The 14002-nt window shown below is 40.6% G+C and overlaps 1 protein-coding gene across 1 annotated transcript in view; it reads right to left on the bottom strand.

The window, feature by feature from the left end:
• The window catches only part of ARID2 (AT-rich interaction domain 2), a 92078-nt gene extending 78973 nt beyond the window's left edge, over nucleotides 1–13105 (bottom strand). The window contains exons 1-3 of the mRNA XM_075209080.1: nucleotides 12346–13105; nucleotides 10951–11044; nucleotides 9245–9342 (exon numbers count right to left, since the gene is read on the bottom strand). Of these exons, the coding sequence (XP_075065181.1) occupies nucleotides 9245–9342; nucleotides 10951–11044; nucleotides 12346–12437 (284 nt within the window). The 5' untranslated portion in view covers nucleotides 12438–13105. The remainder of the gene's footprint in view (nucleotides 1–9244; nucleotides 9343–10950; nucleotides 11045–12345) is intronic.
• Between the last annotated feature and the right edge of the window lie 897 nt (nucleotides 13106–14002).

The raw sequence follows: 14002 nt of genomic DNA, 5'->3' as shown, positions 1-14002 counted from the left end.
CATGCAGAATAATGGGGTGCAGTATATGACAGGTGAAGATACCAATAGTGCAAACATGTGACATTGATGGACCTGTGACAGATATGTAAAGTAAATGCACAGGACTCATTCAGACCTAATGCAATGGGGACATGTGATAATATGATATGTGGCGTCAAAGGTAAATGAAGGTTTTGCCGACATGACCCTGTTCCCATACATGACAGGTTGCCATACGTGTTTCCAAGTTGTACATCACTTATGATGAGCAGATGTGTGTATGCCTAGCCAAGAACTTACTCTATACCATGACCAATATAACTTTAGACTGATTTTCACAATAAATTTATCCTGAAACATGAATAAATAGCTAAATAACGGCAATGTGATGAGTATAATATTGCTGTTATTTGCACAACATGATGCGTTAAATAAGTATGCTGTACAGTGGGCAAAAGGTTATTAAAATACAGACAGAAAAAGCATATCAAAACACCTAACATTTTACATAGTCATGTCCAGCATTCCGTTTTGCTCTGTGCATCCTATGGTTGCATATGAACTGCCCAAAAATGCGCAAGTTTTACTGGTTTTCTGTTTCCCAGATCGGAAGAAAGATGGGTCCTGGTACTGATTTAAAGGCAACACTGCTTCAGTGGGAGGTTGTAAAGCTCTTTTTGATCCCTTTGTAAATGTTTATATAGTTCTCTGCAAAATCCCAGCTTGCATAATACAGCAGATATTATGGAATATTGTCTGGTGTAGAGACCACATGTACACTTCTAAAACCTCCCACTACACCACTACAAATTCAACTTCTAAAAGAATTAAAAAGATACTGTTAATTAGAGTTCACTTCACTTTTAGACTGCTCCTGCATGTAGTTGTTATTAAACATATACCTACATAAGTGCTTCTCAGTCTATGGATGCTCAAAGATATTTTAACTTTGAGGCAAACAAAAGCAAAAAGCAACATAGTGTTTGGTGCCATACTAGAATCAGTGACAAAGAGGTGCATTATGGGGAGAGTGAAGTGGGAGTATTAGTTTAGTGATATTTTGGAATTTGGTGCTTTAATTTGCCCATTCTGTTTTTAAAATTGTTGCGTATTTGATTGGAGAAAGTCAACACAAAGCAATAGGAAACTCAAAATACACAAGGTGGGTACAAGTATATTATAAGCCGCAAATATATTTTTTAACACCAGCAATTATCTATATCATCAATTCTATTTGGGAAGAAAGTGGAACCAGACACAGTGACATGATTCCGATGCAAAAAAGTGCATTACAGCCAACTTAGCAAAACACGTAATACAAAAGACTGCATATTCTGTCACATGTAGTAACTATACACACCAAAAAGAGCACGCCTTTCAGTGAGACTGAAATCTTACCTGGCACAGATAGCCTATTATCTATTTCTAGACCTTTCTTTAAATACGATAGAATTTTGCTTAAAATGAAGCCATTTTAACCCATACAATACTGGTGGATGTGCACCTCTATGAAGAGAACCATTTTCATAGTTTTACCTAGAACAGTGTTGGCTAACCTGTGACACTCCAGGTGTTGTGAAACTACAAGTCCCAGCATACCCTTCAAGCAATAAGCCGATATATATCAGCTTATTGCTTGAAGGGTATGCTGGGACTTGTAGTTTCACAACACCTAGAGTGTCACAGGTTAGCCAACACTGGCCTAGAATAACTATTTCCTAATCTATCCACTTGAAATTCACTGAACATGTGTAGCTTAATAATGCTCTGAGCGAGATATAGGAGCAGAAATCGCTGTTTTTTTTTAGTTTTACTTTTCTTCGTAAACCAGGGGAGAAATAAAAGAAATTTCACTAGGAATTCCAAAAAATCTCTCATACTTTTAACACTAATATATTATTTTTGTTATTAATAATCTTTATAGAGGAAATAGTGGAGACCGAAAGAGGTACAGGGAAAAAAGTAGAGGTCCAAGAACCAAGCCCTGAGAAACTGCTACAAGGAGGGTGGGGTGAACCAGAAATGGATACAGAGAAGGAACGGTTGGCATGGTAGGTGGAGAATCATGCAACAGAGAGAAGAAAGGGTATGCAACAGGAGAGGATCATCAACGATGTCAAAGGCTGCGGAGAGGTCCTGGAGGATGAGCCGGAAGAAGTGACCCTTGTGCCCTTAGATTTAGCTGAGAGAAGGTCGTTAGTAACTTTGGCCAGGGCTGTTTCAGTAGATTAGAGGGGGCGGAACCCGGATTGGAGAGGGTCAATGAGGGAGTTATCCGAGAGAAGCCTAGTGAGGCGGTTGCAGACTACCATCTCGAGTAATTTAGAGGCAAAGGGGAGAAGTGCGATGGGGCGGTAGTTAACGATCAAACTGGTAGATCCAGTGTACTCGCATTTCAATTATTAGATCCATGTTTGCATTAATTAATTAGTAATGTCTTGCGTTGCATTGGTGACTAAGCTAGGTTGGAATGACTGCCCCCTTTTTGTTCTTTACACAAAAGGGGTAGGGTTGTGTGTTATGTGGAAGAGTGGATGAAGGTGAAGGGCAAGATATAGGTTTTTTTTTTGGGTTTTTTTTAAAGTATGGTGGAGTATTTCCTCTGGCCTCAATACAGATTTCACAGCTCTTAGACAATAGCCAAACATGTCAAGTATTAAGGCAAGTACACACACCCCAAAAAATTCTCCCAATGCGATATCTTTAACGATTTTACCAACGACTGACAGACCCGATCAGCATGCGTCCACACTTACTCAATTTACCTTCAGATCTGTGCTTGTCATCTGTCGTAACCATCTGCTGCAAAGATCATGACTCTGTAAGCTCTATGGAGATCTGCCTGCACTGCTGATGGCGAGTGCATTCACACTAAAGAATTTGCCCAACATCGGTCCATCATTTATATAGATCTTTAGTCTTAGGGTTGAGTCAACCATACATAGCAGCACCAAAAGATTTATGTCCTCTGGCCAAATTAGGTATTCTTGGTCAACAAAATTGCCACTTATGTGTTCAGCTGGTGATTAATTACGCAATTATATAATATAAAAGGGTGCAGTGTGGTTTTTTAACACCTGGGTTTAAAATTAGGTGTAGAGAAGGCAAAATAAACGCAAGCATTACAGTTGTTGCACTAAACTCTCAAAATCTATATTGCCATCTAAAAAATATAATAGGATGTAAAAAAAAAATAACTATTATAATGTAAAATTCTTGTAGGGCTATGTGGAATAGGTGACAGAGGTAACATCTGTGTCCAATTTATACTTGATGTTTTTCTACTAAACATATAGAAAATGCTGTTTTTATTGCTCCACATCTCTATTCTTTTAGTTTTCAAATGGGGAAACCATATTACTGGTATTGTTTTTGCAGCATATTGAGGGCAAACAGTACCACCTGCATTTTACAACTGTAAATTGTACTTTAATTACGTACAGACACTTTTGTGTGGGCAAACGAACGTTCAAGTGGGCCTGTAACCATGCTGTAAAATATGCTTATTCTGTTTTTCTAGACAGAACATAAAAAAATTCTGTAGCTGCTGCTATATTGCTTGATTGATCTGGCAAGGCAAGAACCAAGTGGTAACCATAGAAATTTAAATAACGGAGATTGTATATACAGGTAATTCATTTGAACATACCAACTTTCATACAAGTAAAGCCCTGTGATTTACTTACTACAGCTGCACTGATTGTTATGCATTTTGTTTAAAAAACATAATTATAATTTGTTAGAAAGTAGTGAAAAGGGCACAAATTAAATCAAACATTGTATCTGTAGACAAGGAAATATTATTAACTATTGCTTTAGAGACAGAAGGCTTTGTAGAGAAGGCAGACTAAAAAATTTAATTATTTTAAGGCAAAAAAAAAACAACTAATTTGAATATAGGTTTTCCACGCAGATGTAGCAAATAAAGGCCTCAAGTCTTGATAGCTGCTATTTAAAAACACCCCTCTCCTCAGGGACCATAACCAAATTGCAGCCACAAACTGCCAGTGCTGACAGCAGGTAGAGCAAGAACTGGGCAGGAAATTCAAACTCCAGCTCAGCATGTACATAGGGAATGTTACTGATCCATTTAGAAGCCTAATCTATTAGACATCTCCAGTCCTTGCTGCTGGTGGGTACCACGGTGAGCCCAGTTAGCCCCCACATCCCTCCCCAGCAAATAGTGATTGCAGCTTCTAATTATTTTTTTTAATCCACAGTTTCAAAGATGGAGAATCTGAGAAGTGTCATTGCAGGCAAATCACCACAGATTCAACTCAGTACAACAAAGTGTTGGGTGAATGGAGCACAAGATGGCTGCAGGTACTATCAAATTTTCCCATACCCCACATTGTGGTAAGGTGGTGGGGTGCACTAGTTAAAGTGAGGCCATTGTGCATATGTCAGACACCCATTTAAAGGTAACATGGTGTTTACAGGTGTACATTAATAGATATCAATTTCATATTAATGACCTTTGTTCAATTCTAGTTTCGTCCTTCCATTTAAAGATGAAGTATAAATAGGTTTGAACAGAAGATTAATGCTGTTCATATTAAAGCTTAATTTAGATTTATTGTTTCTTTTTAATTACATTTTGACTGCCCAACCAGTAGCCTTCAGGCCGGACATGGTCCTCCAAAACTCCAGAAAACTCTACATTTCAGATGGCTACTTGCCCTACAAACACAGTTATAACACAAATATCTCCCTCTTCATGGAAATACCGTTTGCCCAGCTTAGGATCTGGCTCTGTCTGTAACTATGTTGCTCACGTACTTAACTCAGAAAATACATAGGAGCAGTCATAGCAGAAGACATAAGTTTAGGAGATTGCACACACGGGCGCCTTCCCTGCACTGGATTTAAGCAGGGTCTTCTCACCTCTTTGTCTGTTTTACCCAGTTTGTTTATTAGTTTACTGTGTTTGTCCCCAATTGTAAAGCGCTACGGAATATGGCGCTATATAAATGAATGATGATGATGATGATGTCAGTCCAGCACCCACCGACAATGTTCTTGTGTGCGGTCAGTACTTTCTTCACAGGGTCCAATCATCCATTATACAGTGATGGTTAAACTACTATTATTAATCTGTTACCACAGCTAAGACTGAATGTAACATGGGTGTAAGAAATCTATACACAGATTGCAAAGAAAAAGTAATAATAAAAAAAAAAAAAAAAAAAAAAAAAAAAAGGTCTAAAAATGGAAACATCTACATACTGGGGGGAATTCAGTTCTCCCCAGAATAGCGCAGCAATAAATGTACTACCATTAATACGGTAATTGTAACCCTGCTTTCTGCTCGAGCAAAAAGCCGGCATTGAAATTACTGTATTAACGGTATTTATGCACACTATTACTGTAATACCAATAACAGGGCGCAGACACGTTACGGCCGAAAGTAACACGGCCAATTGAATTCCCCCCATTGAACGGGATTGAGTGAAAAACAAGTGATAAAAATGAAAGCAACTCCTATTTTAGGGCTAATTTATTAGTTCACTTAATACAGTGATGCGCATTCTGATCCACTTTAGAGGCCTCATGGCTCAGCACTCTAACCTTCAAAAGGGCCCACAACACCCTTAATCTCAAGTTAAAAAATATATATTTAGTCAGAGAAAGAGAGACGCCTGTCTGTAATAAATAAATGAATAAATAAAAAAAAATAGGAATATATAGGTGCAAAGAGTGAAAGTAGCCCTTTCTAATCACAGTGATTTCACCTCCCACATATAACATATCAAAATAAAATAGAAAAAAAGGCATTACTCCAAAAGCCAGCTATGAAATAAAAACAAATAAGTAACACCACATTAAATGTACTAGATCTTAATGGCCAAATGTAATGATCCAGTCGTCTAGATCGCAATACTACTCACGACTACTTATATTCAATTTAAAAAGTCTCCGTAGACACAAGCTCCTCAACGATAATTGTGGATGACTCTTCGTCTGAATGAGAAAGTCTCTCTTTCCTCAAGAACACCTACAGAAGGCCCTTCAGCTGAAGCTTCGTTCATATAACCATCCGCTACAGGTGCATAAATTATTGAGATGCACCAAAAAGTATAGAATAGAAATTCCTTACACAGGTATAGTGAAATTTGTACCGGATTTAATAAGGTAAATTGCATCCAATGTGTAATCAGCGCCTCTCCTTAAAAGAAACTCCCATAATCAGATCACAAATAACTTGCAAACATCGATTAGGAACGGATATCCTCACCTTCCACACACCAACGCTTTTCAACTAAATACGAGGCTCTCAAGGTTGTGGGGGGGGGAAGGTAAACTTAACAGTATATATACATAACAGCAGGCAATCACATTGGGCCCTAACAAACTAAATCACTTCAAACACAAATAATCAATATAATACAATAAGAATATGATAAAAATATAAAGAATAAAATACTACGTAAAAACACAAAATAATATAAGTCAAGAAGGTGACCGCTAACAACTTCTTTAGATAGGCTGTCTTCCCAGTCATGTGATGTCGGCAGCCAATGGATGAAAGAAGTATACATTGCTATTTTCTTTCATTATATTTCATTTCATAGCTGGCTTTTGGAGTAGTGCCTTTTTAAGAAAGTGTTACAAGCTAAAATAAAAAAAAAAATCTGACAATGGAGGAAGGAGCTGGGGCTACATTACCTATCAATGACAGACTAGGTTTCCACCCCTACAAATACAACATAAAACATTCAACACCTAACACTGTATGTTTCTAATGCAGAGTGCATCTATAGGTATACAAATTTGGTATGGGTTTGGCCTATATGAATTTAACCTGTGGTAGGAACCTGGAAAGTTTATTGTTGCATTCTTGCCTCTGTACAGTACAAATAAAAAAGGTACTTATTCCAATATTTTACCAAACGAATACCACATGTGCTCATAAACAAACCACATAAAATTTGCCTTGGTAGAGTAAAACATTTAAAAAAGAAGAAATGATTCCCAGTAAACAATGGATCACATATATGTAAAAATACTTCTGATTCTTGTAGTACAAAATACATTACGGGTTTAAATATAATCCAATATGTATACTTGGGTAAATGTAAGAATAATAAATATTCAAACAAATATATTATATACTAGTTCAATTAAACATCTACAAAGGTTTGTGATTCTTGAATTGATCTACTAGGTACAGAAGTCATTAATGTCTTCACGGACATTCTTGATTTGTACCTTCCACTGACAGCTATACAATTAGCACAGGACAAAAATCAGTGTGAAATCAAATCTCTCAAACTATTTGTGTGGACAACACAGTAGAAGAGAATTCAACAGCTAACATAAATGAGAATGTGAAGTTATATCAGTCTATTCCTATGCAACTATAATACAAATTCACACGTGTAGACAATCTAGGACAGCCAATAGCAAGAATGTGTGAGCAATCACAGCTCATCTAGCCAGTAATGCAAGCTGTATATATATATAAAAACAAAAACAAATCTAGTGTCTGACTGGCATAGATTGAACAATCACTACTTAGGTGATAATCACCTCCATGGAGGTTAGGAGAGAAATATTCACTGCCACATTATTGAGGCTTTTAACAAAAAAATAAATGAAAAAAATATTTAGCATGAAAACCAATAAAAAACATATTTAGAAAATACAGTTCACAGCAAAAAAAACAAGCAAATATTCGACAATAGAAAAGTCAATGCATTACAAAATAAAACATTAGTAAATAAATGGTGTATAAAATTTATACTACAGTCGACAATATTCTATAGCAAAGTACCATGCGGCTTCTTTCAGTATCATATATAAACCATTTCCCAAAAGCTGCATAGAGCATTAAACAAATATATATTGATAACAATTGTGACTAGATACCTGCTCATAAGAGCTTTCGAACATATTCTGAAATGCACAATCGCCTATAGCTTGTGGAACACTGACTCAGCTTGATCTACAGAAATGGGTATACATATTGCAATATACCTACAATGCTAATATTGAACATAGTGTAAAATCAACTCATTATAAAACTAAGAAAAAACATATCAAGAAAAACTACAAAGCTCAGAACGGCAAACACCTGAACATGAAAAAGAATAAACTATACACCCTAAAAACATAGGCAAATTTCCTATGGCCAAACTAAGGAGTTAGAAGCAAATCCAGCCAAATGGAGCAAATTTGCACCTGGACAAACAAACGTGTGCAAATGCATTTTAGTTATTTTTTTGCAAGCACGTACCATACTGACTACTCTTGCATGCAATAAACAAATACTAGGCACCTCTATATTACAATGCAATTTAGAGTTTAGCTAGGACTTGTCACCCTCCCAACTCAATATCTAGCTGTACATTTTAAATGTCAATGTCATTTTACTCCAGCTTATGGGGCATAAAACAGCTTAAAAGCACAAAATTAACACACAGAGTGGACCTCTAAGAAAGGACACATTTGGTATACCAATAACTGTTAGAAATCATACAATAAACTGTATATTTTGGGAGCTACACGCTCTCGCTCTTAAAAGACTTTCCACTTTCAGTAGTTTTTTTTAATGAATTCCCCACCAATTCGATCCACATTGTGGCAACTGCTTGCCTGCAACCCACGTTCTCACTACCAGACATATCTCCAGATGAGACCAGGCGTCCACAAAGGAGGACGCAATGTGCAGAGCTTCTTATCATAAATGGAATGCAATATAAAAAACCCAGTACCCACAGATACAAATAGTTTCAAGTCTCATTACATCGGCAAAATGCGGGTATACATATTTCCCAACTATTCTCTACTGTGACCAGCCTTATGCTTGTGGAGGCTCAATCGCTTCAACTGGGGCACAACAACTTGGGTACAGGGGTAAGGATTCCATACTGTGCTCAGGAATGCACACTGTTTAAAAGGATAAATGTCCATTAATATAGCAGTGAATAAGGCCATAGGCAAGTGATATTTGCTATAATCTGCTTGGTTTTCCCACTATAATCCAAATAAAATTAGAAGGTATCCTGTTATACTATCAAACGAAAGCCCTATTTGTTGAGAAAATAATCTAAGTCACTTTTATAAACTAATTTAAAAAAAAAAACAGCAAAAAAGTAGAAAATTATTTTTATTTTCTTGGTAAGAAAATATCAGAATTTTCACTTCATAATGGGACACTAAATAACCAATCAAATGAGTTTTAAGGCTTAGAAACAGAACACATTAACGTCTTGCCACTACATTTTTAGATACATTTTTAGATAAACAAAATACTGAAACTTACCGCAGATAATACTGTTTCAAAGCAAAGGCAGCATTTGAGCAGCCTCTTGGAAAGTTAAAATCTTCTACTATTTCTCCCCATTGGTTCTTCTCTGAAACCTAAAATAACATTAAAAATGATTGCCACATACTTTCCACACATTTAGTCTGTCAATAACTTTATCTGCATATTATAAGTAAATATATAATTCTACACGCACAATTGCGAGGTTATTAGCAGTCTATGAAAGATGTGTTTGATCTATGTACAGCTTATGCACAGATGAAATACAGCCAGTGGTTCCCTGCTCCACACAGCACAGCTCTAATTGCAAGTGATAAGGAGGGAAGCCCTGAAGCGCCGGGGGGAGGGGGCAGCACAGTGAAATCACACCGACTCTATAACATTAATCTAACAATAATCATCGCAGCATTTTACTATACGGTGTTTTAAAAGCCTTTATTTCATGTCGCCATGTAACCCAAAATGGCTATAGAAACACGCCTGTACTCTTTTGTTGTTTCTTCTCCTGCCTGTGGATTGTAAAGGGGAGGGCAGATGGATGGTGAGGCCGGGAAGCCTGCTGTACCCTCCTCCCACCCAAGGCGCCGTGCTCTGGGGACGATTATCGATGTTAAAGCATTGCCCGCTAATTTTAACTTGCACGAAAAGTAGAAGTAGTGAGTGCAGGAAGCTCGGAGCGCTGAGCCGCACATGCAGGAAATACAGCGGCCTGGAAGCTGCAGCACAGCGGAGTCTCACACCAGGCCTTCTAGGCCACAAGTGTCACACACGCCGGCTACTGACAATCCCCCATATAACAGACGGCCATAGGGATCCCCGCTCGTCAGGTACTCTAGGGGACAGTGAGGGGACCTCTCCGGGCCTCCAGTATGTGGGACAATCACTCCGGAAACTGGGGTGCGCCCCACCCCAAAACAAATCCTTGCAGCAGTTTCAGGGGAAAGATCGCGTTTACTATGTGTAACATCAGCAGGCTCACCTCCTGTACACATTTTAACAACAACACAGGACAGCCAGCTAAGAGAGGCACAACATGGGGAGGCACAACATGGGGAGGCACTACATGGGCACACACAACAACACAGGGCAGCCTGCTAAGAGACTACATGGGGCAGCCTGCTAAGAGACTACATGGGGCAGCCTGCTAAGAGACTACATGGGGCAGCCTGCTAAGAGACTACATGGGGCAGCCTGCTAAGAGACTACATGGGCACACACAACAACACAGGGCAGCCAGCTAGGAGAGGCACAACATGGGCAAACACAACATAGGGTGGGCAGCCAGCTAAGAGAGGGACTGCATGGGCACACAACACAGGGCAGCCTGCTAAGAGAGGCACTACATGGGCACACACAATAACACAGGGCAGCCAGCTAGGAGAGGCACAACATGGGCACACACAACAACACAGGGCAGCCAGCTATGAGAGGCACAACATGGGCACACACAACAACACAGGGAAGCCAGCTATGAGAGGCACAACATGGGCACACACAACAACACAGGGCAGCCAGCTAGGAGAGGCACAACATGGGCACACACAACAACAGGGCAGCCAGTTAGGAGAAGCACAACATGGGCATGGGCACACACAACAACACAGGGCAGCCAGTTAGGAGAAGCACAACATGGGCACACATCACAGGGCAGCCAGCAAAGAGGCACAAGATGGGGACACACAACACAAGGGAACTTTTCTCACCTTGGCAAATCCTCCCAAAGTGATGACTCTGGTGTAGAGGGAGTGCAGGTCCAGCTCTCTGCCCCCCACCGCGGGGATCTTCCTGAAACGGGACCTGCAGAGATACCAGATAGGAGCACGATTTGAGGGCTGGAAGGGGTCATTTAATTACCAGTACACAGCACTGGATGGTATAGTCTTACATATCTACTCTGGTATTCTTTATATCAAGTCACTACATTTATCTATATATCATGCATTTAATTTCTGTGATATTGATAAAGGACACCAGAATTAAATAACAATTAAATAACAAGGAAGTTGCAGGAACTGGACCAACTTCACAGTTGCCAGATGTGAATAGTTTTGAAGAGTAATTACATTTAAATATCTAAAAAAAATATTTCAACCCCATGCATTGCTATTCCCAATACAGATGAGGGGGGGGACGGACTACAAGTGCCAGTATGCATTACCAGCCAACAACTTGGATACCTTTGGTGTAAGATGCCATGAGTATCATGTACATGTTAACAAGTGTAATTAGTGTGTCAAATAATTGTCTGTGCTCAGATATAAAAAATAAAATCGATAATGAATCCAACAACAAGGCTAATAGACTACACATGTATGCTATGTAATCTAATAAAGGTGCTGTCATGGTTGTATTTGAGCCCCGCTAAAAATATTATAATCAATAATGGTTAGCGAAAAAAAACAGAATAAATTACATACAGATCTCACTATACATATGTTGTGCCGTCTGACAAATATAAGACAATGGAAAAGCGCGATTGTAGAAGTATTTAAAAGCAGTTTTATTTTTTGCTTTGAATTGTACATCCTGTTAATAAAGGCTAAAGCACAAAGTGAATTGTAATACCAATATTATCAATAGCAATAAGAAAATCAAAATACAAAGTACTGTATGCCTGGGGCCCACTCCCACAATACAACTAGTAAATACCATTCCAGCATGGACGAGTTAGCATCCTCTGCACATTAACATGTTGCATTTGTTACTCTCTTCAACATGACAAGGTAAACCCTAACCTGTACCACATCTTCCATATGGGTGCACAGGGACTTCCCCACAATAGAAGTACTGATGTAACTTACATTCTTATACACATATAAACCAGGTGAGACACTTTAACATAAACAATCGCTTGTCTTATACAATTAATGGTGTAAAAGACACCACAAAGTGTGGAATAACTTCCAGGGACAACATCTGCAGGCGCTATCAGTGAGATAAACACTGGAATAAAACGTGTGGTTAGTTAACCCCATGGTATAATGAATGCAGACATCGTGCATGTGCAGGATCTCCCTCCGTATTATAAACACGGTGAGGTCCATCTCCCCCTCCCCCCTGTGATATACTCAGTCCCGCTGCATGTGCAGCGCTCTCACCCTCTGCTCTCATGGAACTGCCGCAGCTCGTCCAGGAAAGCCAGCCCCTTCCTCCGGTGCTCGGGCTCCGATTTTACCGTTGAATTAGACATTGCGGGACCCGGCCACAGAAGACAGCCCCGGGTGTCCTCAAATACCCGATGAGCGGTGTCGCTATACAGAGAGCGCTACAAGGAGTTAATGCAGGAGGCCAGCGGCTCCGAGGCGAGGGGGTGGCGGCCTCCCGCTCCTCGGCTCTCAGGAGAGGAGGGAGCCAGCGGTGGCCCCGATCCCGCTCATGGACCGCACAGGAGGCGCTGGCGGGGGAGCCGGGACAGGGGGGGACACAGGGAAAGTTCAGGCCGCAGGGAGAAGGGGGGATCACGACGAGATTGTGTGTTGAAGGCGGAGTGTCGGCCCGAGCGCTGACCGGGCTTGTTGCTCTCAATGTCCCCCTTCCTCAGCACGGGCACCCGGCCGACTGTTGCCTGACACGGATCATGTTTTGCCGGGCCGCTGCGGGCTCCCAGTCTCCCTTTGTGTTAGTGCCTTATGCCGGCGGCTGGGCTCTGGGTGCGCTGTTGTCCTCGGCAACCTCCGCTCTCTGCTCGGTGCTCCCTCTCTCATGTACCCGCGCACAGGCGGCTTAGCTCAGCGGCCGCGGAATTGAGCGCTCCTCACTCTGCCTCTCAGACAAAAAGACCTAAGGCCGCGGCGGCCACTGCTGCTCCTGCTGCTGGTGGTGGTGAGGGGGACAGAAAGCGCAGAACAGCGACCCCTTAGAGTCGGCCGCAAGTACTGCAAGCCGGGCCTGCACCTCGCACAGAGAGCGCGCGACCCCGTGGCATGCGCGCTCCCGACGCCGTGAAGACGGAGGGGCGCTGCGTCGTGCGCGCGCATGGGCCATTCAGAGAGGGGACCTGTGCCCGTGCTTCTCTCGAGGTCTGTAGCGCGCACGCGACGGGGAACAATAGGAGAAGCAGAGCTTCTGAGCGAGCTCAGGGGAGGTGTGCAAAGTGACGCTAACATTGGAGGGCGAACAAGGCAGAGACAACATGGAACCGACCGTTGGGACAGCCCAAGGGAGCGTGGTAAATGAGTGAGCTGACCGAGACTTTTTTGAATGTAGACGTCATAGGGCGCTCTTCTGGTTAGATTGTTTTGACTGAGACAGAGCAGCGCGAGTAAAAATATTTTGGTTGGTGCGCGCTCTGCCCAAGATGCATTATCTCATTATAATTGTTACTCCAGCTACATAAGGAATCGCGAAAACTGCTAATATGTAACGTGAATGATGAGTAAAACATTCTATGTAAAGCACTGCACAATATGCTGATACTATATAAATAAAGCGAAAAATGCAAATGAAAGTATTGTGCAACACATTTAAAGTAACAACAAAATATGTATTTTTATGATTATAAACCTGGAACAAAAATGCTTTTGGTGCATGTTAAGTGCACCTGTCACCGTGGCTTATAGCATCTGGTTCTTGTTTTATACCACACACTAAAATATCATACTAACCATTTTGAATTTAGCCAATTAATCTTTGTACCAAACCAATAGGACGTTTCAAATAATATTTACTGTCTGTTTATGTGAGCTATACAAACAGAAAACAGCAGTTCTATTCATAAAATGGTCTTCACATTATTTACAAAGGGTTCAATGCAAG

Source organism: Mixophyes fleayi, chromosome 4 (genome assembly GCF_038048845.1).
Source record: "Mixophyes fleayi isolate aMixFle1 chromosome 4, aMixFle1.hap1, whole genome shotgun sequence".
Taxonomy (NCBI): Eukaryota; Metazoa; Chordata; class Amphibia; order Anura; family Limnodynastidae; genus Mixophyes; species Mixophyes fleayi.
This window is presented reverse-complemented; position numbering and strand designations above follow the sequence as displayed.